This window comes from Crocodylus siamensis, chromosome 1 (assembly GCF_052110815.1).
Source record: "Crocodylus siamensis isolate JL-2025a chromosome 1, ASM5211081v1, whole genome shotgun sequence".
Classification (NCBI taxonomy): Eukaryota; Metazoa; Chordata; order Crocodylia; family Crocodylidae; genus Crocodylus; species Crocodylus siamensis.
In genome coordinates this window covers 399,839,384-399,866,545 of record NC_143395.1, presented here as the reverse complement: position 1 = coordinate 399,866,545, position 27,162 = coordinate 399,839,384, and the positions used below count along the sequence as shown (strand labels likewise).

The window sequence follows — 27,162 nt, the reverse complement described above, 5'->3', positions numbered from 1 at the left end:
GAGACCAGATCCTGGGACTTCATCCCTAAAGAGGAGTGTCACCAAGTCAAGTTCTCTCTTGTTTGTTTTCTCTCTGGCTTTTCTCTCTTGAATTGCTTTCTGCCAGATGGTGCAGCTTTAGTTAGGGAGGTGTCTTCCTGCCAACCTGGGCAGACAAGGTTTGTTGGGTAGATGTGATATCTTTTATTAGATCAACCGAGTAGTTAGAAAAAAGTTCCTTGCTCATGCCAGCCTAACTTCTAGTCGGGTGGTTGGGGCACTCTTGTGGAAGTGGTGGGCTTGAACCTTCTCGAGTCCACATGAAGCTGCAACCTCTCTCTCATGTTCTTGGTGAATGCTCTAGCCTCCACAAATGCCAATGGTGCCTGCATTTTGCATACCACCACTGAAAATCTTGAGCCAGGCACCTGTACCGAGGTGGAGTTTCAGACTGAACGGGGTTCCATCTCTGGGCTACAGGGGGAGCCAAACTGCTCCCTAAATCTGAGGGAGAGGTGAGATTTCAGGCACCCCCTCCTCTTTTCTGTTTCCTGGTAGCTGGTGTATGCATATGCTATTCAGCGTGCTGCATGTTGTGAACCCCAGTCATGGATGCGTTTACACGAGATGTTTACTGTGCAATATACTAATTAGCTACGCAGTAAACTAGTCTTAGTGTCTACACTTGTGCCTCTACTGGGCTGGAGTAAACTAACTTACTCTGCAGCAGCATGCATGTAGATGCTGTCCCAACTGGCTGGGGTGTGAGGGTGCTTCAATGTAGGGGCTGCGTGTTGGCTAGCCCTGTGCTGAAGCACCCTTGTGCCCTAGCCAGCCCATGTGCAGCACATTGAGCTGGGGGAGCAGCCCCAGGCTGGCAGGCTGACCCCTCGGACCCCTTTCCAGCTGGGGATGCTCTGACTTGGCTCAATGTGCTGTGTTTCTGGGCACGTATTTGAACGGCAATAAGCTCTGGAGTTTATTGCTCTTGGGTGCATGTTCAAATAGCAGAGCTGGGAGCAATAAACTCCAGTGTTTGCTTTGCATTAATTGCACGTGTAGACGCACCCATAAGGACTTAGTTTCTCCATTTAAAGCAAGAGGAACTTAGAAGCCTAACTCTAGTTTGCAGAGTTCTTTGGGTAGATGTGATTTATTAGACCAACTAAAGAGTTGGAAAAAATGTTCTTTGAGGTACAAACACCCTTTCTCAGGCATAGCCTTGCCTGCCTGTGTCTTTAGACCAACACAGCTACAATCACCACCCTTGTAACTCTGGCTTGCAAATGTAACCTTGGGTCATTCAGCACTTGCAGTGACTTTGAAAGAAGAGTTTTATTTGCATGTATTAAGAGTAAGATTTTGGTGCAGGGCAGAGACAGCATTCTTGTCTTCTGAGAAGGCAAGAAAACTCAGCTGAGAAATGAGACCTAGAGAAGGCAGGATGCGACCTGTAGGTAGGGACTTACCAAAATAATGATTGCACAATCTTCACAGAAACTGAGATTTCAGGTGGTCTCTGTGCTTTTGGTGGGCTTGATGCAAAATAAATAAATAAACTTACTGGGAAGCAAAGAAAAGTGTGGGGAAACTGCAGTTTTAGAGCATGGGAGAAGTGGGGCGGGGTGGCAGACCACCCTGCCCTGTCCCACCCCCTGCCTTCCACCCCCATGCTCCAAGACAGTAGGTCTTCCTGCACACCTTTGTCTGCTTGTTGGTAAGTTGGTTTATTTTTTTGCAGAGAGCGCACCAAAAGCACAGAGCCCACCACTTAGGGATGGCCCAAACCTGTGGCTTAATTATCCTGATTAAGTCCAGGAAAACCATTAATGCACACTTAATAATGCATGGATAAATGGCTCCCCCTGGCTTAATCAGGGTAATTAAGCCACGGTTTCAGGCCACGTGTCAATCTACGGAGAGGGGCAGGACTGTCAGGACCCCTTGGCCAATCAGGCATGGGAGAGCCCTGCCACATTCAGGCCATGAAAATGGTGGCTGGTCCTGGGATCTGCCTGTGAAATTGGCTGGCCATCTCCTTGAGCTTGGTAGACCCCTACCTATGGGATGGTTTCATAGCCAGCACAGTACTATGGGTCTGAGATGTGTACTAGGTGTGTGGACAAGGAAAAACTTCCTTTCTAATCTGGAGACCTGGCTTCAGGCTACAGTACTACCCATGGTTATCCAGCCCCCATACCTGGGCAGTGTGCATAGTCACTAGCTAAGTAGCCATGACCCTTCTCTCCAGACGCATCCCAGGGACTTGCTCCTCAGTGCTGTGGCAGGCTCCTCTCTATCCTGCTATGCCCAGAACCTGTGTAGCACACATGTGGGCTGCCAGATTGAGCTGAAGCTGGAGAGGAAAGCACATTCTGTTTACCAAGGAAATATTTTAGGATGAGTCCTTCACAAATGAATAATCAGCTCCTACATTCCTGAGGATCAAAACTAAATGCTACTTTGGCCAACAAGTGCACACACACAACCTGTCAGCAGTCAGTGCATGTGATGGAGCCAGAGGCAATGCCACAGCTGCCAGCTTAACTGCTGAATGCAGAGGCTGCCAACGAGCCAGGTGCTGATGCCCCTGGAAAAAGACCAGGGGCTTTCTGACCAGCACTCAGATTGTGGTATATGGATTTGCTGACTAGCGCCCACAGAAAGAGAGAGGACCAGAATGGGGAGGAATGTGGTATGGGGGAGGGAAAGTAGAGGCATAGTCCTCAAGTAGCCTTGTGAACAGGTTAAAAATCCATAAAATAATTGTCGTGATATACTGAATATTCAGGCAAAACAAGTCTAGTATTTGTTCTGCTGCTAGGTTATCTTTCCTTTTTTCTTAATATTTCCTGCTCACAGCTCATCTTGAACAAATAATGCAAATACAATAACTGGAGCAGAACATTTAGGTCTGTATAGTGGGTTTTCCTGGGTAACACAATGGGCTTGCACACAACCATGCGTACAACAAAGCCCTCCACTGACCAAGGTGATTCCCTGTCTTTTATTTATTTATTTATTTAAAAAAAAGATTGAGGGGGAGACCATCTTGTTTTAGTAAACACAGTGCTAGGGAAGTGAAGTGTACCTGCCTGAGAGCATTAGGGACAGGTTGACAGGAGTCATTTTAGCTGTGGAACAGCACGGTCACTGCAGTGCAGGCTTTCCTACATATCCAAGCGCTAACCTGAGCATAGACAGATATAGAATTTAGTAAGGGGTGGGGTGGAGCAGCACACTGTCCCTCAGACTGTTGTGGGGCATGAGGGCAAGTTGCTGTTGGAGTCCCCAGACCAGTGGGGCACTGTGGGGGTGGGGTAAGCAGCAGGAAGGAAGGTTGTATTCCCTGCTGCCACTCTCCCCAGTTGTCCTGGATAAAGGGGGATCTCCAAAGCTGCTCCTCTCACCTCATGGGACTTGCTGGGCAAAGGGGTGGCTGCAGGGAGTGGCTGTGCAGGGAGCGAGGATCAGCCAGCGACAGCAGTGGTAATGGTCAAGTTTCTCCTTCCTGTGCCTGCTCCCTGCTTATCCCCTCTGATCTCCTTTTCCCCTGCGAGGACTAGGTGCTGGAAAGAGCAGCCTTCCCCTCACCTCCACTGCCGCTGTCCGTGGCTAAGCCCGTCATCCCATGCAGCTGCTTCCTGTGGCCCCTGTTGGACTGGGGCAGGAGTGGCTCTGGGCTCCCCTGTGCCTGCATCAGCCAGGGACACCAGCAGCAGATGGGTTTCTTCTCCTACATCTTCTCCTGGCCAGTAGGGCACGAGCAGGTACAGGAAGAGGAACCCTGCTGCTGCTGAAGGCATCTGTCTGCAAACCAGGTACAAGATAGACTCCTAGCATCCCACTTTCCTATCTATGCACCTTGGCTCAGACATGAAAGATCCTGTTCAGCCTAAGGTGACAGTGCACTTCAGCCCACACTCTCAAGTTCTGGTGTGGATCCAGGAGGCATGCAGTGATGCGGTTGCACCCGTGTTCTGCCTCTGTCTCCAGCAGAGACTGGCACCCTGTGAAGCCACTCCCCACAGCTGGAGCAGGATGGGAGTAGCTTTGGGGCTTCCCCCTGCTTGGGTTAGCTGGGGTCAGTGGGCAGGTCCTCCCTTCCTCTTCCTACCCCCTTCTTAGCCCACTGGTGTCCCCTGTTGACTCCAGTGCGGGGAAAGACTGCTCAGAATGCTGGGCTTGGCTGGACACAGTGGAGGTGGTGAAAAGGGGGTGCACCCCTCTCTTGAATCTAACCCTAAGTTCACTGTCACCCTGGGCTAAGTAGGATCCTTCAGGTCTGAGTTAAGGTGCATAGGTAGGGAAGTGTGGTGAAACTTATGTTGATAGTTTCTGTGTTGTACCTTGTTTGCAGATAGATGTTTCTAGCATCTAAGACTGTAAGCCTACAACCTTTCACAGACATTAAACCAGGGGTGGGCAAAATGTGGCCCATGGGCCGGATGCGGCCTGCCAACCCATTCTGTCTGGCCCGTGGGGCCCCTAAAAATTTTAGAAAATTAATATTAATCTGCCCTGGGCTGCCTGTCATGCGGCCCTCTACGGCTTGCCAAAACTCAGTTAGCGGTCCTCCACCCAAAATAATTGCCTGCATCTGCATTAAACTCACTCATGAACCCACCCACAAACAAACAGAAAAGTATCTGTATCTTTTTTTTAAACTGTCCTTCACTTGAAGTAATATTAAAAAAAATCTTGTAGTTAAGTCTCTTCAATTCTTATGCAGAAGCCCTGCTGCCAATAATCTCTGGCAGGAGAAGTAAGCCACATAGAGATACCCCATTCTCTATTTCTTTTGCTTGTCAGAATTTCAGTGGAATCTGTGCTGGGCAGATTTCTCGGCTGGAAGTTTCAGCTCATTAAAAATCCACCTAATCTAAGCGTCTGTGGCTGTTTTGTTCAGCATAGTTCTGAGCTATCCACCCATGAGCTGTGGTTTTCAGAACAGTTCAGGAACAGTTTGCTTAATTATCTCTCATCTCTGCTTGGAAATTCAGACTTATATTTTCAAAAGTGGCTGGTGATTCTGGGGGCCTTGGGTTTTGGTGGTTACTGGGAAGCCTCCAAATCAAGATATCCGGAACAACATTGCCAAAAGGACTCGGCCCCAACAGCTCAGGCACTACGATAAGTGGTCAGTTTTCAAGCGCTCAGCATCTTCTGTTCCCAGTGGGAGATTCTGAGCAATGGTCTCTCTTAGGGACAGTATAAACAGAGCTGATCCACTTCATTGTCATTTACAGACATCGCCCAAAGCTGTTGTCCCACGGGCTTGGGTCCCTGTCACCCTCTGAGGATTCAGGGGCCTGATCCTGCAGGACAGTGTCTATGAGTGCTGTGCCCAGATTTGGGGCATGCTTCTTCAAGTGGGGGAACCCCCAGGGGTTCTCACTAGGAAGGGTTCCCCCACTGCGGGGTATTCCTGCAGCACGTGTCTGCAAGTCGGGGAACTCTCCCTAGCCACCCTCCCATGAGGGTTTCCTTGCTTGTAGACATGCACCCTAAGTTGGGGTATAGCAGCCTGATGCATGCACTGTGGGGAATCTTGTGCAGGTGAATTCATGAGGCAGGTAATAAGCGATCAGATAGCTTCTTCTGTAAGGTGTCACAAACTGTGACAACCATTGATTGTGGCAACATTTTGGGGCATTTGGAGCATGGCAAGGGACTAAGACATCAGTTTGCTTACAACTTGGGCTGCCATAAAAATTGGTGACATGAGGGCTATGTCTGTTTGCAGCCTTGAATATCTAGCCATGCTGTTTAATGGGACCTATACGCTTTTGAAAATCTGACTTTTTGAGGCTGTTCTTCAGAACTGCTGCATTCCTGTTGATTTTGGCAGGTCAGTAGTTTGGTCCCAAGCTTCTTGTCTCAGTCTCCAGTGAATAGACTAAGTATGGTACTCCTAGGCACGACTACTGCCAAGGCAAACACTGTCCCTTGCCTCGGGCTAGATTCTTGCTTCTAGCTTTACCTTTCTTCAGAACCAATCTGTCACCATGCCCACGGTCCTTGCTGGGCACATTCTAGGATCAGACCTTGGCACATTCTTGGCCGCTTCCTGTATGACTAAGACTTCACTGGTTGAGGCCAGCCAAAGGACCCTCCTCAGATCAATACTGTCCCTAACTGTTTAATTGAAGAGGATCTGTGATCTCTGGTCTGCGTGCAGCTTTGGAGACAGCACATAAAGGAAGAATTACACATCTTGCCACTTGCCCATCATTGAGTGTCTGGATTTATAACTAGCCACCAGGCTTCTCCAAAAGTCGCAGCCTGGAAGGTGCCTGTGTTCTTCAGGTTCCCCTGTCCAAAACCAATGATCAGTGGTGGTTATCCCTACAAGGATCAGCACCAGAACTGAGGTGCAAGAGATGGACCCATAAGCAGCTCTGCTAAGCTTCCTGAGTCCATATTGCTGTTGATTATCTGACCTGTTACATCTCTGCTGTCCCCCCATACTCCCAGGCCGTGAGAGGGGGAGGACACACCTCAGAGCCAGGGATTGGAGGCATAGTGGTCAAAATCCCAATTCAGTAGCCATTTTCTAATCATCTTTCCTGAGTGGGTATCAAGGATTTTCCTAGTCGCACCTAACATTATGTATTCCCAAGCTGGCATTATGGCTTTAACCAGGATTTCCTAGAACCAGCTCCCTTAGCCCTGCATTCCCTTCATCTGATGTTGTGCTGCACAGTAGTGCCTATCTGCCTGGGTCAGACAGCACAGGGAGCAACTCTTCCTCCCCATCACAATAAAAGTGTTCTTTAAAGACCACCAAGAGAAAAGTTTTCGAGTCCTTTGTGAAACTAAGGACAAGCCATATGATAAAAATGACCCCAGTAGATCATATGATAACTCCTTTGGCAACTCGCAGAAATCCTGTGCCTGTCACAGTTTAGGTATGAGACACAGAAGGGCCTTCCAGGTATAAGCTTCCAAAGAAGCAGCGCCAGATGCTGTTGCATACATGTTCCACAGCTCCCTTGTCCTCCTCTGACTGCGTGGGAGCAAGGAGTTCACGCTTCTTTCCAAAAGTCCTGGTTTCAAAGGAAATTTCCTCAAAGGTGCCCCACCTCTTCCTAAGACTTTTCTGACCAATGCACTTCAGGCTGATGGTCATCTGCAGGAGGAGGAAAACCAGGGGAGTCCTCCTCTTCCTTCTCCTGGGGGCAAGGGCAGTTCTTTGAACCAGAGCTCTCCTGGACAAGCATAACAGAAGCCATCCTCACCTGTTGCAGTTTGTGACACTCGCAGTCCCCCAACTTATACACATGGAGGTGGGTTTATTTATTTTAGCTGGTCTTTGCTAAAGCTTCAAGGAGAAGCTGTTCCTGTTTTCAAAAAAAGCTCTGTGGCAGGGGAAGGTTTCTGTCATCTGGTGTGCTTAGCAACAGGTGTCCTCACAGATCTTCTCTTTGCCAGGTAAAATAGAGGGGACAGCAGGAACTGTATTACTAGTTACCCAGCTGCTAATGAAGAGTGCCATTGATTCAGCTGCTGTATGTCTGCACAGTTGCATCCATAGGTTGGCTAACAGATTTAGAAGAGAACAGAGTGCCAAGAGCCATGAGAAGGAAGGGGTCGGATGTGCCATGTCCCTCCAGCCACAGACTCTTGTCTGGAAGGATGTGGCTCTTAGGAGCTGACTCAGCTGAGCAGGATTTGTTTTTAAAGTAGGATCCATGCTGGACAATGTCAGGGATGAATTAACAATCATGGTGGGTGATTACTCTTGTTAGCTGCAGGGCTGGTAAAGTAACTAGGCCCATCCCATCCCAGCTGATTCTACTCCTAATACAGTGTCTTTTTATACCCTAAGAAAGACCAGCACTTCATAGCTCCCACTAGAAACAGAAGATGCTGAGCAGTTGAAAACCTGACCGCTTAATGTGTTGCCTAAACAAGAAAGCTGCTGGGGCTGAGTCTTTTTGGAAAAGTTTAGGTTCCCTCATCATTTCACTGGTGGGACTGCTAGAATATCTGCTTTAGATTAGTGTTGTTGATGATGTAGATACCTTTCCCTGAGGAAATGGATTGAAGTCAGAAATCTGTTTCACAGAGGACAGTAGACAGTTGTCAGATGGGTCCAGTTTTAGGGTCCTACCATGGGTGGATCTAGAATTTTGAAAAAGGGGGTGCAGATGGTGGGGTGCATCATTGCATGTGAAAGAACACACGTTCTTCTTCAGTTAAAAATAAACAAGAAGCTTTACTAACATATCAGGGGCCTAGGGCTGTATTATTCTGTTTATGATTGAAGCGAAAACAAATATAATTGGAATGAGTTAAAAACAATATGCAGGGATGTGAAATGGGAGCTTCATTACTAGAAGCAGCTAAGAGTCAGCAGAATTGTAAAACAAAGGATAGTTTGGCGGAACATGAAAGCCATTAAAAAGAAGAGAGGATTGTTAACACCTGTAGAATTAAGAGTTTAGAAGGAATCAGGTCAAGTACAATGATCCATGAAGTCAATTGACTCCCTCAGCACTGCATGACTAGAAATGTTGCTGCCACTGCCAAGCAGTTGGTTTTAAATTTCAGGTGGACCAGGAATCAAGGTGTTCCTGGCCACCTCCCCAGTCTGCCCCGGGATCCCACTGTTGTCAGGGATGATTTGAACAGGTGAGCTCAGAGTAAAGGATTCCATAACTTACTACCAGTCTCATGAACTAGAAGCAAGATCTGAGCGGGCATCTGGTTTGTCTCATGTATTGTGTGCAGGTAATAATAGGAGAGGGACTCATAGAATCATAGTAAGTTAGGGTTGGAAGGGACCTCAGGAGGTCAGGTAGTCCAGCCCCCTGCCCAAAGCAGGACAAGCCACAACTAGATGATTCCAGCCATGGCTTTGTCTAGCCGGGCCTTAAAAAACCTCCAAGGATGGAGATTCCACAACCTCTCTAGGTAACCTGTTCCAGTGCTTCACCACTCTCCTACTGAGAGTGTTTTTCCTGATATCTAACTTAAACCTCCCTTGCTGCAAATTGAGCCCATTGCTCCTTGTTCTGTTACCTGCCACCACTGAGAACAGTCCAGCTCCATCCTCTTTGGAATCCCCTTTCAGGCAGTTGAAGGCTGCTATCAGATCCCCTATCAGTCATCCCTTCTTCAGACTTACTAAGCCCAGTTCCCTCAGCCTCTCCTCAGGAGGAGTCATGTGCCTCAGCCCCCGAACCATTTTCATTGCTCTCCGCTGGACTGTCTCCAGCCTGTCCACATCCTTTCTAGTGGGGGGCCCCAAACTGGACACAGTCCAGATGTGGATTCGTCAGTGCAGAATGGAAGGGAATAATTATTTCTCTCGATCTGCTAGCAATCTGCTACTAATGCAGCCCCACGTGCTGTTAGCTTTTTTGGCGATAAGGGCACACTGCTGACTCATATCCAGGTTATTGTCCACTGTGACCCCCAGGTCCTTTTCTGTAGAGCAACTGCTTAGCCAGTCAGTCTGCAGGCTGTGACCAAGTTGTTCATAGCATTAAAAGTGAAGAGGCCTCTTCCAGCTTTTTCCAAGGGTCATTTGAGGAGTTCTTGAGATAGTAGAGTTTCCTCCTCCTGTTGAATGGTGTATGTTTTGCAGAACTTGCACTAGTTCATGTGTGGTCTCAACTAGACTAGTGCCTGGCAACTGGGTTTGTTCAGGCATGGCTCTCTAGGACAGAAGTATGTATCCATCTCATGATCTTGACTCTTAAATCTTCTGAAACAAAATCCCCTCTTGCATGTACCTCTCACCCCTCACCTGGAAATAGAGGGTGACTTCCTGTGGTCCTTATCCTCCAGATCTGGAGGATGTTTTTCACGGTCCCCTCAGGGTGCTGGAGCCTCAATGTTTTTGTAATTAACATGTGTGTATTCAGCAGTGGCTTCTTTATGGTGCTTCTAACCATGGTGGGTTTGATTTTAATCAAATAAATTTAAATCGTGATTTAAATCACTGATCAAGAAACCTTGATTTAATCATTGCTTTCTACAAAAAGTGCATTGCTGTTGTTTGATATAACTTTAGTAGATATTATTCACAACTCGGAGATAGATGTCGGTTTCATTTTTAGAAGGTACATACTATACATTTTAAAGCAGTGATTTATTTTGATATTTTTTTCGATTAATTTTCCAGCTAGATCAGAAAACTGAATTACAATTTGTTTATTTTATTTACCAAAGCTAACTGAAGCAGATACTTGTGAAGTCACTGGGAGGTGAGCTATCTCCAATTCACTAGATTAAGGATATTTGGGGAATATTTTTGCCATGCTATATTAGGAGGTCATGTGTCATTAGCTTGGGACTTCCTTCACTGTCTTCTAGATTTCTTATCATCTTTGATTTCTTCTCTCTTTTACGGCCTGGCAAGCCTACTGCCTTGATAGGTTTTCCCTTCTACCATACCGTTCCCTCACTAGATCTCAAATCACTGGAGAGGCTATACTCAGAAATTTATCCCTCAAGACTTCTGGAATACTCTGCTTAAAATTTCCTTTGTTTCTACCAGGCACAGCTGGTGAACTCAGACTGGTGGGGTGGTGGAGCGTCCCCGTGGGAGCAGAGAAGGGGGTTTTTGCAGCTGGCCGGAAGTGGGAGGGGGTTGCAGCCCCTGTTCCTGGCCTGTTGCAAACCTCCCCCGCCACTCCCATGGGACGGTCCACTGCCCCACCAGTCTGAGTTCACCAGCAGCACGTGGTTTCTACTGCTCCTCCCTCCTTGCATTTACCTCGAGCCTCCTCCTTGCCCAGATCTACTCCAGCCCCAACAATCCTCTGTTCATTTAACTTCTTTAAACTTTTTACTTTTAGAGAGGTAAGGGCTTGACTGTATGCACAAACTTGAAGAGAAATAAGAGGGCTGATGGGTAGGTAATTGGGTCCGTTGTCTCCATATATTGCTGTTAACAAGGATGTTATCGGTGGAGACAAATTCACATTTTGAGAACTGAAACTAAGCATCACAGAGGTGCTTAATGGGATCTTTTCGACTGAGCACTGAGTCCCATTGAGTAGAATGGTTTTCTTTAATCTTTACTAATCTATAGAGGAGCATCTGGGAACCCCCATAAGGTTGGGGCCCTAATATAGTCCATGGCCTGTTGTGACCTATTTGTAAAACTTTTTTAGAAAAGTTACATGAATATATTGTCTCAAATAGTATATAAATAGAAGTTGTAATCCCTATTCCATGATGATATCTTTGAGCTTTAACATATCTTAAATTAAAACTATCTTTATATAGATTTATATAGTTTTAAAAAGCATCTTAACAAAAAACATTTAAAAATGCGATTAAATAAAAAAATCTGATCGGCAGGCTCAAAAAATCAAATTTTAAAATATGAAACTCCCCAGATTTTTTAACTTTAAACTTCTAACAGCTTCTAATCAGACCACATGTCCACCTTCTGCCTGTAGCATTAAGTCCCTGCTCTACAACTTGATGAGCTGGTGGGCCCAGCTGAATTTAAGCCAGCTCCTGTCAACCCACTCCACCTGGCCCTGGCTCTTTACTTGGCTGCTGTACTTAAGTAACTGTCCTAATATCTGACTTCTGATACTCAACAAACTGAATTTCTAGTCTTATTCCTGGCTTGACTTGATCTGGTATCTCATCCTGGCTTGTGACTTGGCACCCTAACTATAAACCTTTGACTCCTGGATTCTGCCTGTCTTCTGACTGCCACTAGGGCCCATGGCTCACACTGCCTAAGTGTGAATGTCCAGAATACTTTCCTTCCGTGTGGGAGTCTTTTCCATGTAGCGGTCTTCCATGTGAACATACCCCCTTGCTGTATCTATGTCACGGGTCCGCCCGTAAGGGCGCAACTCACGTACCCGTGGTCGCCTAGGGGCCCAGCCCCTTTGTGCACTTTGGAGTCACTCATGTTCCCAGCCTGCTCCGGCCAAGTCCGCCTGCCACGACTTCGATGATATAGGTTCAGTGTTGTTCCTTGGCGGGTACGGGTCTAGAAACGGGTCTCTGGTCTTGTCTGGTCTGGGGGTCTTCGAGGGCTCCAGCCTCCCCTACACCCTCGCCCGAGCCTCCACATGGTGAGTCCCCAACGGTGTTCCCCTCAACCCGGCCGGGGTCGGGTCTCTCTCTCCTCGCCACACGCGAGTCCTTGGTGACCCCCGGGTCACTCGGTAAGTCTCGGTGGGGTCCCCTAGGTATAGCCGGGGCCCGCCGCTCCTGCCAAGGGCCTGTCTGCCAACAGTCCTCCCTGGTTCAGCCCACCTCTGCTGCCTCTGGCCAAGAGCCGCACCGGCGGTGGCTGTGGTGGGGGGGCTTCCCCGCTCCCAGCCTCCACCACCCAATCAGTGGCCCTGAGGTCCCTTCGTCCGTCGTAGTTTGCCCCGCAGGGCCCTACCCTGCTCCAAAAGGTTCGGGCCGGCTTCCCTCCTACCATCCGCCTCACTGCTGCTTCCCCGCCGGGAAGCTCCTCCTCCTCCGGCTGCTTCCGGCCCCCGACGCACCGCCCCGGCGCCGCTTTTGAACCGCCGGGTCCTCGCGGCACCTGGAAGAGTTAATTAAAGCGCGTGCCGCCAGGCTCCGCGCTGGGCTTATCTCCCGGGCTTTCGCGCCGGCTCCGGCTGTGCCGCGCCTCTCACGCCCAGCGTTCCCGCGCTGACGGCTCCAGCCGGGCGTGCTCCGTCCCGCCCGGTGAGTCCCGGGGCTGCCTGGGGTCAGGGTTCTTCCACAATCTACCTTTGTATCTCTTTCTGAAGCCTCTAAGGTAGCTGACTTTCTCTAGCCCAATGGTTAGGGTGCTCCCCTAAGAATGGGGAGTCCTGTGTTAGGATCCCCGCTACCTAGGGAAATCCCAGTGTCCAAAGTCCCTGTCTGCTCTCTTAGTGTTTCTGTGTGTTTGCATCTTAATGATAATCTTCCTTTCAGAGGGCCTGATCAGAGGAACATTAGCCACCGTGAAGTTCTGACACAGCTATCATGTTTCATGCACTGAATGCCAGGGAGTAATGTGAGCAAATTCCTTGCTTTTAAAACAAAGCTCTCTGTTTATTAAGAGGACCATATACAAGCTGCTGCAGCTGCAGATGGCATTTTAGCTGTGGGGTTCCAAGAGCCGCCTTCAAACTCCTCCTGCAGCCTTTTCTCTTCCCTCCATGGTCCGTGCAGCTTGGTTCATCATGCACATGCATAGCCTTAGAGAGAGGAGTCCCAGTGCGTGCAAGTCCAACAACCTGTGCTGCTGTCTCTCTGCTCCTGCACTGCTGTTCCAGGGAATCGGAACCGTGGAGTGCCAAACATTTCGGCTGGACCTAATTCTAAGGCTGGAAACTAATGTCTTAATGGAACATGATCAGCTATGCCATGATATGCAATCAGCTGTGCCAACTTAGGGTGCATCTGCAAGCAGGGGTAAACTTGGTCCCCCCTACCTTCCCTACATCCTCATTGGCAGGCGTGTAAGGGGGAAATCCCTTTGCAAGGGAATGTCCTGTGTGGATCTGCAAGCATGGTTGGGGGGTGGTTGCGCAGGGATTCCTCCTCTGCATTTGCAGATGCCCAGGGAAATCTCTCTGCAGGGGATTTTCCCATATGCTCCTGCGGGCTCTGAGGGGGGAACTCCCATATGAGGGTCCCCTCTCCACATTTGTAGCCCGTGCTCCATGCTGCTGCCAGGAATTTGTCTGCTGCTGCCTGCTTGCATACGGCCATCCTGAAGGCCTGGCTTTCTCCACTTACCCAGATGCATCCCTCCAGAGTAAGTGGGGAAGTGAGGCAAGTGCTCCCAATGCTTCAGGGGAGCTGCCTCTTAAGCCCCTGGGAAGGCTGCAGACCCCAGGCAGTTTCATACTACCTGAGGTCTTCTGCTGTAAGCAAATTGATGTGGGCCACAATAAAGCGACCCAGTTGAATGCCATCTTCTGTTGCAGCCACAAATTGGAGCACTTGTGGTGCAACACAAGGTATGGGCATTTGTTTGCTTTCACTTTGTGCTTCCATAAAAATTTGTGGCACATAAAAATGGTAGCACAAAGGTAACATCTGTTTCTACTCAAGGGTGAAGCCAAACCTAACATTGGAAATGTTTCAAAGGGTTGCATGCAGGTGGGACACAGTGCTCTGAAGCATGACAAAAATGTACCTAGAGGGAGTAAAGTACTGTTTTGTGCTGAGTTTTTGGGTGTTTTTTTCCATCTTATGTCTGTGTGGTAAGTTGGTTCTCCAGCATCTCACAATGCAGCGCTGTCTTTCCTCTCCCAACTCTCTCCATATCTTGGCCCGTTGTCTTCCACCTGCCTGCTCCCCCTCTCCCCATACCTGCCATTCCCAGGACCCTGGGTGCTCCGGGGATGGGGACTCATAGCAGTTTGGGTGCTGCAGGCACTGCTGGAGCCAGGGCCCTGATCTTACTAGATCCTCTGTGCATTACCGTAATATAAATAGTAAGATTCTCATGTTTCTCCCAGTTAGTGCTACCCCTGCCCACCTACATACATCCCTGTCACACTCTATCTTCTCAGATTGTAAGCACTTCCTTTTTTATTTTGCAATTCACATTTTAAAATGTTGTAGTAAAGTTAAGCACCTTTTGCCCCTTCCATCAGCTGATTAAAGAACAGACAGCCAATTGATGTCATGCATGCAGCAATGAAAAGGCCCCTTTCAAAGCAATAGAAAGCACAAGGCCTACTGTGAGCCAGAAAGCTAGAAAATAAATGCTTGCCACATCCGTCACTCTTTCCCGGCTCTTTTCTTTCCTAGCAATGCTCCCAAATTCAGTTTGTTTTTAAAATGCGGGAGAGAACCTGCTGCTTTAATAGTCAAGACCTAAATAATAGCTTTAAAAGGAGCCAATTTCTCGCCTTAATCTCCTTCAGAATTGGCCTTTGTGTGGTCACATGTACTGCCTGCCCTGCAACCTTGTGCTCTTGCTCCCAATCCTTTTGCTCTTCCTGCCAGAACTTGTTTTTGGAAGCTGTCTGGTAGCAGAGTCCCTTTAGTTTAAGGCTTTTCCTGGTGGTTTCCATGTCGGGTGTTAAACTTGTAGCATTTCTGTATGTCAGCCAAGAGCAGGTGTATGACAGATGGTGCTACCACTAATGTTCCTGGCAGGCCAACCTGGTATCCTGCAAGTCCAGCCTACAGAGCCATTAGAGGTGAACAAAATGCAGCCTGCAGGCCAGATGCGGCCTGCCAGGCCATTCTAGCCGGCCTGCGGGGCCCCTAAAAAATTTAGAAAATTAATATTTATCTGCCCTGGCTGCCTGTCATGTGGCCCTCAATAGCTTGCCAAAACTTAGTAAGCAGACCTCTGTCACGGAGCGGGAACCTACGAGCGGCCGTGTACTCGCTAGTGCCCCCCTGCCGTGTCAATTAGGCAATCCAGCACCCTCGACTTACCCGCCACGTCTTTGATCTTAGGTTCAGTATGGGAGGCTGCCTACTTGCACCTGTGACACCGCGCTGGTATTACCTCCGTTCCAAATGGGGTGCTCTCACCCCAGCCTTATGGCAGCGCGTGCCTCTGACCTCCCCTTATAGCACGCCCCAGGCCTCGCCGCTCTTCCTGGACGTCTGGTCCTGTGCCCTACTGGCGCCCCCTGGGCTGGCCTACAACCAGCGCCCCTTCTCTGGCGCCCCTGGGCCTAACCCGCAACCAGCGCCCCTTCTCTGGCGCCCCCCCTGGGCTTGGCCCCCTTACCTGGATTAACTCTATATCAACTGGGCTCAGGCGGCCTAAGCCCTACCTGGCCCCTTCTGAGTCCTGTCACTGGTGACCATCCAATTGGGCTCAGGCGGCCTAAGCCTTACCTGGCCCCTGCTGACCCCTGCCAATGATGGTTGTCCAACTAAGTGTGTCCCGGTAGGCTCAGGCAGCCGGAGCCCTACCTGTCCCCTTTAAAGTCCTGTCAATGATGACCCTGACATAAAGTGTGTCCTGTAAGGCTCAGGCGGCCAGAGCCTTACCTGGCCCCTCTGGTTCCTAGGGCTCCCCTGCTGGTACGGGGACCCTCCAGACCACTCTTTAGCCCGCACCTGTCTTGGGTGCCTGTCAATGAAACCTGCTGCCCGCCTTGGGGTGGCTTGATCTAGTACGTGGCCCACCTAGGGCCTCTGCCACGCCTCCCGCGCCCATTGCCTCCCTGTGGGGCCCCTGCCGCGCCTCTCGCGCCCGTGGCCTCCTGTGGGGCCCCTGCCGCGCCTCTCGCGCCCGTGGCCTCCTGTGGGGCCCCTGCCGCGCCTCTCGCACCCGTGGCCCCCTGTGGGGCCTTTGCCGCGCCTCTCCGGTGCAAACCGCTGTGCCCCACTGGCACCACTCACTGTGCCCCACTGTGGGGCACCGCCACCATTGACTCTGCTGCTCAGCTCTCCCGCAGAGCTGCGGCTGCCAGAGGGGAACTGCTCTCTAGGGTCCAGCCCGGGCTGTTTATAAAGGCCTAGCCCTGCCCCCTTCCGGCCACATGACCCGCCTGGTTGCCACGGCAACCGGCCCCTGAGCTGCCCCATTGATTGGCGGCTCTCCTTATTTCCTTTACTTAAGACACAGAGCACCTCAGTGCTCCTGTGACACCCTGCACCCGAAGTAATTGCCTGCCCCTGCATTAGAGGTTCCCATCACTGCAACATCATGAGGACAGTGAGAAGGAAGAGATATCTTGAGCTCATATTAATACTTACAGCTGGTTTAGTACCACCACTGTTGTAGGATGTGGGGTGTACCAGAAGACAGAAAGAAGGACCCTGGCTGCCTCAAAGGGTTTGCTGTCTAGGATACAAACACTTTGGAGATGTGCTGTGCTGAGGAATGTAGGGACTCCAGGCTCTGGTGCATCTCTTGTACTTTAAGCTCCCTCTGCACCATTTTGATTGCAGGCTGCTTTGGGGGCTAAAATGCCCCCATGCATGACTTGGGCAGCTCAGAGGCTTGAGCTACACCAGTGATTGTCAACCAGGGTGCCATGGGATGCCACCCAGTGACAGCACTGTTAGGTGTGCAGACTTGATTCACAAGATAAACCCAATGAATTTGAGTAAGAATACATAGTGTTAAAACCATTCTGACTGGTTGTGGTCTTCCCAAGTTCTTTGCAACAGAAGAACTGCTGTATTATTTTTTTGTGGTCAAAAAGTGAGTGAAAACTAAAAGCTGACAGTTTCCGATGGGTGCCTTGAATCTCAGGAGGTGTGCCTTGAGCCTAACAAAAGGTATCTTGAGTCTAAAAACGGCTGAGATCTACTGACGTACCCTATGGCAGGCTCTCCTAGGCACCTTACGGGAAGTACCATTGCTCAGAATCTCCCCTCCCACAGCTTTCAGCTCCTGGCTCCTTGCTGGACATACTCTCTGTGCTGATCTTGTGAAGGACACGGTGTAGGTCTTAAATAGCACCTGCACTAAGGGAATTGCTCCCTGTCTGGTGATGCTTTTGTAGCCCCTGTTCACTATTGCAGTGGCACAGAGGACTCAATCTTAACCTTAGGACTTGAGGATTTTCTCTCTCATAAGCCCAGCTTTGGTAGGATGTACAGAAGGCTGAGGTGGACAGAAAGAGCAATGCTTTGGTGGCTGAGACGGGTGGGTGAGATTCATGCTGTGAACAGCGGTGTGATAAAATGCAAGTAGACATTATTGGGAGGAGATGAGTTGCCACACCTAAGAGTTCATCCCTGGGCATACATACAGTGTGCAAGGAGACAAGATAGTCCTGCTTGGTGATCCCTGGGGGTGCTCAGGAGCTGTTTTAGAACCTTATAATAATTGGAAGATTTGCCATTGAGTGTTGGGAGCAACACTCCTTTCCAGAGAGACAAGCTGGAGGCATCTACACATGCGCTTTACTGCACAGTAGACTATTGTGCAGTAAAGCATCATTGTCTACACATGTGCACCAAATGGACTTGTGTAGACTAATTTACAACACTGTCAGATAGTCCTGTCAGATACAGGTACTATGTAACAGTGGAGTAAATTATTGCACTTAAATGCACACATAGACGGTGATGTCAGGATTAGTTTACTCTGGCTCAAATTGCACTAGAGTTTATTCAGTTACATTAATTGCACATATGAATGCACCCTCTCAGTTTCACAGATAACTCCATTAATAACATCAAACAGAGAAAGAAAAATAGTTAACTCCGGCTTTGGCCCAAAATTGCTTACAAAGTTAAAACAGCTTCCAGTTGTATAATATTGTGGGTAGTCTGGATTGTGGCTATCTGCCAAATACTGATCTTTCAGCAACTGTTATCTGTTTCACACATAAACTGGTGTATGTTTCTTGTGCCAATTAAATCTGACATTTAATTGAAACCTACAGTGAATGAACATAAAACACCACTACAATAACACACAAGGCACAGAGGGGGCATTTTTCCCTGGGTATGAGTAATATGGTGACGTTATTATAACTGAGATCAGAATCTGGCCAAGTCTGAGAGCCATTGGGAGATGATCAGGGTTATTAGCTCTTGTGATTTTTTTTTTTTCTCAAGTCTTGTTACAGAGCTATATTCGTTGATGCCTCTGCTCCTAAAAGACAAGTGATTTGATGGGAATATTTGCTTTCATTTAAAAAAAATACCATTAGTTTTCTGCCTTCATGTTTGATGAGAAAAACAGAAAGCCTGAGTGGACCCAAAAGGTTTAAAAAACATAAGGCCAGAGGGGGAGACAGGGAATTTTGAATATAAAAATACTTACTTTTTAATCTCACTATTTTAGAGTTAGTTAAGTGAATGTCAGTGTCAGATTCATGACTTTTTGACTATTTGGGGCTGGCTGTGCTGGATGATACCATTTGGTTTTCTTAGCTTCCGTTTTTCTAAATGAAGTATACAGCTTATATCAGAAAGACTATCCAGGCATTTGTCCTGTTTGTTTAATACAAAATTCCTGTTGATTAATTCATACGGAATTTTGTGTAGGAAGGGCAGGCAGGGAGATACCTTTAACTTGACATTGAAGCAGAAGATTATAGTCATTTCAGAGATTTAAAATTCAATTCAATAACAGCATAAATCTGACTTTGAGAATATGAGCTAAGTTGACAATTTTTGATTTTTTTTTGGCTCATATGCACCCAATTGAGTAATCTTTTCTACTTGCTCTCTAAATATAGATAAATGCTGTACATAGTCATGCATAATATGAATGATAAAATGATGAATTCTTTAACATTTCACAGAAGCTTTGTTTTCCTCTCCTCTGGGCACAAAAAAGATGGCTTCATCCTATAAAGCTATTGGGGCAGATTTTGTTCTCATTTAGTCTAATGCGGCCCTACTAAGAGTAGGGGAGTTGACTTAAACTGAAGTGTTGTGGGTGAAAGTAAAATGAAAATCACTGAAAGTAACTACATGCTTTTTCATCTGATTCCAGATCCAAGCTGACAGAGTAAATGCCTCCCACTGAAGTGTGCCTGAGATTGGCATTTAGGAACAGTAGACTGGTCAAGGGCAGCCCCAAGCCCTGAGCGACCCTTCCCAGCACCTCTCTCTGGCTGTCCTGAGACATAGCCTGAATGCAGAACTGGGGCATGTGGTCACAACCTCTCTGAGGTGTCTGCTCTGACCCATCACTGGTCTCTTTGTCAGGGTGGACTTTAGTTTGGGGTGGAAGCCTCATTGACAAAATGCCATTTATTTAAAATATGTCTGGTGCACATTATTGAATAATTAACTACTCTCCTCTTATTCTGCATTATCAGGATATGAAACTTCAAAGCAGGCAGAGGCTCCTAATGGATATCCCCAACAACTCCAGGGAGGGCTGGTAGCTCAGATGTACCCTGTACTTGGTGTTTCTTCTTGGGTAGTTCTAGGCAACTCTTCACACTCAGTGTCTGGGGTTTCTGAGTAGCTGGCAGATGCCTCAACTCTCCCACTGTCCGTACAGGGAGCCTAGATTCTGAACCCTGCTTCATTGAATTACCTCTTGGAGCCAGGCACCTATTTTCAGGCATTTAAGGTACTGATCTAGTTGAATTTAATGGGGCTACTTGCCTGCTTAAAGTCATCCCTGACTGATTTCTTAGACACAGGCTCACCATCACCTAGATGAGGACACTGTCATCTGTTAGTTCTTTGATGCTGACCATGTTCTGCAGAGAGAAAAGCCATGGTTTTCTAGCAGCTTACAGGAGTAGAAATAAAGAGGAACTTTTCCTACATCACTGTATACCAGCATAAAGCCAGCATGGGTGGAAGATGTGATCTAGGATCCTTGCTCCAAAGAGCCCACTCTCTAGAATAAAAATATAAGAAAGGTATCATTCAAACATGGGAAGGGAGGTGGGAAGTGTAAAAGGCAGAGTGACTGGAGCAAAGTTTGGCTCATGTTATGGCATTTCTGTGACTTTTTATAGATTATTATAATAAAAATGAAATAACTGGGGGAACAAATATTTGTTTTTAGTAAATGGAGAGGCTGTAGAGGAAGAACCTAGCAGGACTTAGTGGCAGGGACAATATTTCAGACAGAGAGAGGAGTCAAGGGGACATGGGGTACAAGGGCTGCTGGATGATAATGGAGTTGCTAACAGCACCCAGGAAGGATGCAAAGATAATATGAGAGAAAAAGATGTCATAAAGGGGGCCAGAGATGCATGTTTGGTTAAGGTGGCATAATTTAAGAGTGGAGAAAGAAATCTGTGAGTCAAGAATATGGTGGTAGGTGAAGCTCTGTGTAGTCAGATGAGATCATAGCAAAGCAGGGCTGGAAGGGACTTCCAGAGGTCACCTAGTCCAACCCCCTGCCTGGGGCAGGATCATCCCTTTGCAAACCTTCCTATACGAATCCATTTTGTCTAAACTTTTAGCAAACCACACAGTCAACCTGGACACAACACAATACAAAACACCCTAACCTGCTATGGGTAAAGCAGGGGGACCATGGTGGCTGATGTCCTGCTGCTGTAAAATGTGCTCAGGAGATCCCAGGAAGAGGGCCATGACCCATGCTGCAGAGGAAGGTAAAACCCCCACAGTCCATATCAATTTGACCATGGGGTAAAATTCCTGCCTGGCAATCAGTCTGACCCTGAGTGGAGGGGCAAAACCCTCTAGCCAGGCACCTGCAGGTTTTAAGTCCCAGCAGGAACACTAACCCACCCTAGGCCAAATCCCCAGCCTTGGCATAAACCAACACTCAGTGCCTCTGAGAGGCTTAAAAACCCTGGCAGATGTGGCAGTGGCAGGGGGTGGAATTCCCTCGCAGCCATGGGGCAACCAGCAAAGCCCAGAAGCACGGGATATACCTTAGTACAACATAGGCGTGCTTATGCCTAGACGATGGCTGCCCAACTTCTTGAACACCTCCAGTGATGGACAGTCCACAACTTTCCTAGGCAGTCTATTCTACTGCCTTACTGTTCCAACACTGAAGGAGGTTTTCCTGATGTCCAGTCTAAACCTACTTTGCTGCAACTTCAGGCCATTGATCTGCATTTTTCTCTCTGCAGCAAGAGAGCAAAGATATTTTCCCTCTTCTTTGTGATAGCCCTTCAGGTATTTGAAGACCATTGTCATGTCCCTTCTTAAGTGGCTTTTCCACAAGCTGAAAATGCCTAGCTCAGAGGTCGGCAGCCCCTGGCATACATGCCAGAGCATGGCATGCGAGGCCGTTTTGCTCGGCACACCACAGCCAGCCTGGGCAGCTGTTGCCAACCATGGACCCGGGCTGCTTAAAGCAGGTGGTCAAGAGCAAGTAGCCTGGGCTCCATGGCTGGCAGCAGCTGCCCAGAGCCCAGGCCAGATGTGGCAGGCAACTCCGAGCCTGCGAACAGCTGCACTAGGGTCCAGAGTCCCAACCTGGCTCATTGTCATGCATGCGTACTTTGAGGAGTACCGCAGGGAAGGGACCGGGGCTGTGCCACCGCTGGGGGCTGTGTGTCCGTAAAGGCTGGCTTCCCTGTTAGAGGGGTTGCAACTTGAGACCGTTGCTCCTTGTTCTGTCATCTGCCACCACTAAAAACAGTGTAGCTCCATCCTCTTTCGACCCTCCCTTCAGGTAGTTGAAGGTTGTGATAAATCCCCTCAGTATCTTCTTTTGTAGACTAAAGAAACCCAGTTCCCTCAGCCTTTCCTTACAAATCATGTCCCTGCGGCCCCCTTACCATTTTTGCTGCCCTCTGCTGGACTCTCTCCAAGTTGTCCACATGTTTTCTGTAGTGGGGGGCCCAAAACTGAACACAGATGTGGCCTCACCAATGCTGAATAGAGGGAAATAATCACTTCCCTTGATCTGCTGGCAACACTCCTACCAAGTGAAGAAGTATAGCAGACAAAGTCCAATGCAGAGAGGAGAAAGATGTAGGGAAAGCCATACAGATATGTCCAGAGGAGGCCATTGATGATATTGGTAATGTGTTTTTTTTTTAAGTGAAATGCAGGATTCAATGGAGTTGTCTCAGTAAGCTAATTTAATGCAACAAGCAGCCCCCCATATCACCAATATAGATATAATGTAACAGCTATGCTAGAATATCAGTGGGATTGGTGGGTGATGCTTTAAGCAAGGTAATAAAAGAATAATCTGATTTTTATAGTCTAAACCAGTGGTTTTCAACCCTTTTTCAGTTGTGGACCCCTAAAAAAATTCAAATGGAGGTGTGGACCCTCATGAATTGTAAGTGTGGGTATTTGCATACTTTTGATTGATCATGATCATCTTTCACAGACCTCTTAGACATAGTTTGTGGACCCACAGGGGTCTGTGGACAGGTTGAAAACCACTGGTCTGAAGTCTAGAGAGACAGTCTGCCAAGGTTGGCAGATGAATACTTTGTACCTTTATGGGCTAGAATCTCCCAGCTTCCCAATGCTACAGAACAATGTGCAGGTTCATAGGTTGACAGGCCTTCCCAGTCACTGGTTCCTTAGTCTCATAGTGCACCAGGGCTCAAAAAAACAAATCCTGAACGTCAACTTGTGCAGCTTTCAGTAGCTGTTTTTCCAGTTCCCAATTTTGAACCTTCTGGGCTCCTTAAAGCAAGAATTCTTAGATTCATAAAGTTTGAGGGAAGAATGGGAAAGATCATCTAATCTGTTCCGTTATATATTACAGGCCAATTAAATTACATCCTATGTTTGGTATAAAGGACAGCTATGCTTTCTTTTCTTGCATAGCTAGGTATCATGCATTTCTTTCCTAGGGCTAAAGCAACAGAAAATAAAGGTTGTATATTGAATTCTGGTTTAATATCAGCCTTCTCTGTACGCAAGGGAGTAATTCTTTATTGCATTGAAAATTGTCTTTTGAAGTTCTCAGGTAGGTTTCTGACACAGGATACATTTTGCACAGTAAAGGACCAAGCATATGATGGGCTGAGCATTTCTTGAGAGATGCTGCATATTCCACACTCATAAGGAAATCAAGGGGTGTAGAATATGCAGATCCCCCTTTCCGCCAAACATCCAGACGTCACGAGTGGGTCCTAGCACCTGAAATAAGTGAATCACACAGGTGTGGCCTGGCAAGGCATGCTACTTCTACTCACTTAGCCACACTCACAAAATGTATCAGAAGCCACAGCATCAAGACTGTCCATTCAAAAAGTTTATTGATACTGACATCCCATTTTTCTTTCTTGTAGGCCCCCCTTGTGTCTGTTACAAACCCAGTAGCCCTGTCCAGATACTGGAAGACACTGGGTTTCTTTACCAGGACCATCCACTCTTCTCCAGCAGGCATGATATATCCCCGTTAACAGCAGAAGCAATTGGTAGTGTCAAAGCTGGTAAGCAAGCAAGACCACTCATGTACCTGCCTGTGAAATTAGCTCTCATTCCTATTTGGTGTCACTGATACCTTGAGAAGAAATTGGGTAGCATAGATTTCATAGACATTAGGGCTGGAAGGGACCTTGGAAGATCATCAAGTCCAGCCCCCCGCCCGAAGGGCAGGAAGTCAGCTGGGGTCATAGGATCCCAGCAAGAAAAATATCCAGGTTTCTCTTGAAGGTGTTCAAAGTAGGTGCTTGAACCACCTCCGGTGGCAGGCCATTCCAAACCTTGGGGGCTCTGGCAGTAGTTTATAACCGTTTGACCTTGTCATCCCTTGGGGCGCTCTGGTAAACACCACTTATAAACTTATAGGTGGCCATCAGGTCACCTCTGAGCCTGTGGTTTTCCAGGCTGAAGAGTCCCATAGCTCTTAGCCTGTCATCGTAAGGTCTGTTTTCCTGACCTCTGATCATGCGCGTGGCTCTCCTCTGGACTCTCTCAAGCTTCTCCACATCTTTTTTGAATTGTGGAGCCCAAAACTGGACGCAGTACTCCAGCTGCGGCCTCACCAAGGCCAAGTACAAGGGGAAGAATGATGTCCTGGAATTTGTTTGAGAAGCATCTGGGGATACAAGCCAGCATTTTACTCACTTACTGGCTGCAGCATCACATTGCAGGCTCATGTTCATCTTGTGGTCAATCATGACCCCCCCAAGTTGCTCTCGTCCGTAGTGCTAGTCAGTGTAGCTCTGCTGAGCCTATAGACATGCTGCAGATTTTTCCTCCCAAGGTGAAAGCCTGGATGACCCCCCATCCTCAGGTGTGGATGCTTTTAGATTTTCTTCTGAAGGATCTCAAAACCTTGAATATGCTGTGGGTGAAATCTTGATTCCTGCTGAAATCAAAGGGCATTTTTGCTGTTGTCTTTGGGTTTTGATCTACAGCTCATGCTATATTCTTCTTCATCCATTGTCATGGAGGAAGCAACTTTTCTTAGTTGCACTACAGCAGTTGTTTTGTAGATTATAAGGCCAGAAGGGACCTCACAAGATCATCGGATTCAGCCCCCTGCCCTAAGCAGGAATGATAACTGGGGGTCAGGTGACCCCAGCAAGGTGACTCTCTAGTCTCCTGTTGAAGATTTCCAGGGTAGGTGATTGCACCACCTCTGGTGGGAGCTTATTCCACAGTCTGGACACCCTGACTGTGAAGAAGTTTTTCCTAATGTTGAGCCTGAATTGATCTTCCAGGAGTTTGTGGCCATTACTCCTGGTTTTCCCCTTGGGTGCCCTGGTGAACAGTTGCTCACTGAGCCCTGGATGTACTGCCCTGATGTAGTGGTAAGCTGCTACCAGGTCACCTCTCAGCCTTCTTTTCCTCAGGCTGAAGAGTCCCAGATCCCTCAGCCTTTCCTCGTATGGCTTGTCTTTTGAGACTCTGATCATACAGGTGGCTTTTCTTTGGACTCTCTCAAGCTTGTCCACATCCTTGTTGAAGTGTGGTGCCCAGAACTGGACGCAGTACTCCAGCTGCGGTCTCATTAGTGCTCACTTCCTTGGCTTTGCTGGAGATGCATTGATTGATGCATGCCTGAGTGTTATTTGCCCTACTGGCTACAGCATCGCACTGCCGGTTCATATTCATACTATGGTCTATTATTACCCCCAGATCCCTTTCATTTGTGATGCTAGTCAGTTTGGTGCCGCTAAGCCTGTAGGTGTGTTGGGGGTTGCTCGTCCCAAGGTGGAGCATTTTAAATTTCTCAACATTGAACTTCATTAGGTTTCGATCCGCCCACCTTGCTAGCCTGTCTAGGTCCGCCTGTAACTGTAGCCTATCTTCAAGTGTGACCACACTTCCCCATAATTTGGTGTTGTCTGTGAGCTTCGCCAGTGAGCTAGCTCTTGACCTCCACATCCAAATCATTAAATAAAGATGTTGAAAAGTACTGGACCTAGCACTGACCCTAGCAGGACACCGCTGCCCACTTATTGCCAGGATAACACAGATCCTTTGACTACGACTCTTCTTGGTCCTATCCTGCAGCCAGCTTCTCACTCACCTGACTGTCTCAGAGTTAAGCCCACAATCCTCCAATTTTCTTGTGAGGACATCATGGGATACTAAATCAAAGGCCTTTTGGAAGTCTAGGTGTATAATATCAACCTGCTCTCTTGTACCTGGGTGGGAGATGAGGTTGGTAGGGCAGGACCTGTCCCTGATGAAGTCATGCTGGCTGTCATTCAGAATCTTACCTCCTGCAAGCTTATCACAGATAGGCTCCTTGATGAACTTTTCTAGGATTTTCTAGGATGGAAGTTAGGCTGATTGGCCTGTAGTTACCCAGGTCGTCCCTCCTGCCCTTTTTGTGGATGGGCACAACACTGGCTTTTTTCCAGTCTTCAGGGACTTCTCCAGAGCGCCACAAGTTGTGGAAGAGATTCACCAGGGGTTCTGCAATGACTTTGGCCAGCTCCTTCAGCACTCTCAAATGAAGATCATCTGGTCCTGCTGACTTTTATATATCTAATTGTATTAATTGGTCACGTACCAATTCTACAGCTATAGTAGGAAGGTGATTATTATTACCATGCTCATCCTCTACCTTACCTGGCGTAGTTTTCCCCTTGGTCTGGTGAAAGACTGAGGCGAAGTAGTCATTCAGGAGTTCAGCTTTCTCCTGGGTGCAGAAACCAGCTCTCTTGAGTTGCTGAACAATGGCCCCACACTCCCATTTGTTTTCCTCTTGTTTCCTATATCCCTAAAGAAGGACTTGTTGTACTTGATTCCCGTTGCTAATCTAAATTTGGTCGCTGTTTTAGCCTTTCTGCTCTGAATAGTTATACCAAGGCACATAGCTTCTATTGCCCTGAATAGTTATACCAAGCCACATAGCTTTTTTATGGCGCAGGACTGCAAAAACTGAGAAAAATAATCATGGACCAAGCCTTAGGGGATAGATTGTCAGAAAACAGGCAGCTAAATCATGTCACCAGAATATTTGTGCTGGGGCACAAATAGGTCAGTGACTAAGTGGGTGTTGAAGTGAAACCTCCACTTAGTTTGGTGCACTTGCTTTCTTCATCCTGACCTTGTCATTCTCCATCTATCACATGGTGCTTATTGTCATAGCCTGGATAGTGAACTTTATGGGGCAGAAATGATACTGTTGCAGTGTGTCTGCAAAATGCCCAGTCTGCCAGGGTCTCTCAGGACTGGTGCAATAAAATAAAATAGCAGCAGTTCTGAGTTCTGAGTAGTAGCTGGAGGGCAGGCTGGGGAAAAGTATAAACAGTCCCCTTTTGTGTTTGTTCATGGGGGGTGTCCGTCTGTGACTTTTGCAGGTTCAGCTTTCCAGCCTGTCCAAAAATTTTACGCCATATTATTTTGAAGATTTGAATGGAATTCAGCCCTTGCAAAAGTGTTCGTCTTTCAGTGATTTCATAGGTGCATGCTCCGCACTCAGGCAAAATATTTAAGCTAGTG

General features: G+C 47.8%; 1 protein-coding gene across 9 annotated transcripts in view; it reads left to right on the top strand.

Annotated features, from left to right (window-relative positions):
* Window positions 1-27,162, top strand: part of AMOTL1 (angiomotin like 1) — a 165,460-nt gene that overhangs the window by 51,104 nt on the left and 87,194 nt on the right. For 5 of the 9 annotated variants that reach the window (XM_090030455.1, XM_090030441.1, XM_090030432.1 and 2 more), the window contains one exon: window positions 23,547-23,690. The exons of the other annotated variants lie outside the window; for them this stretch is intronic. In XM_090030455.1, coding sequence (XP_089886581.1) covers window positions 23,547-23,690 — 144 coding nt within the window. The remainder of the gene's footprint in view (window positions 1-23,546; window positions 23,691-27,162) is intronic. 9 annotated transcript variants of the gene reach the window in all.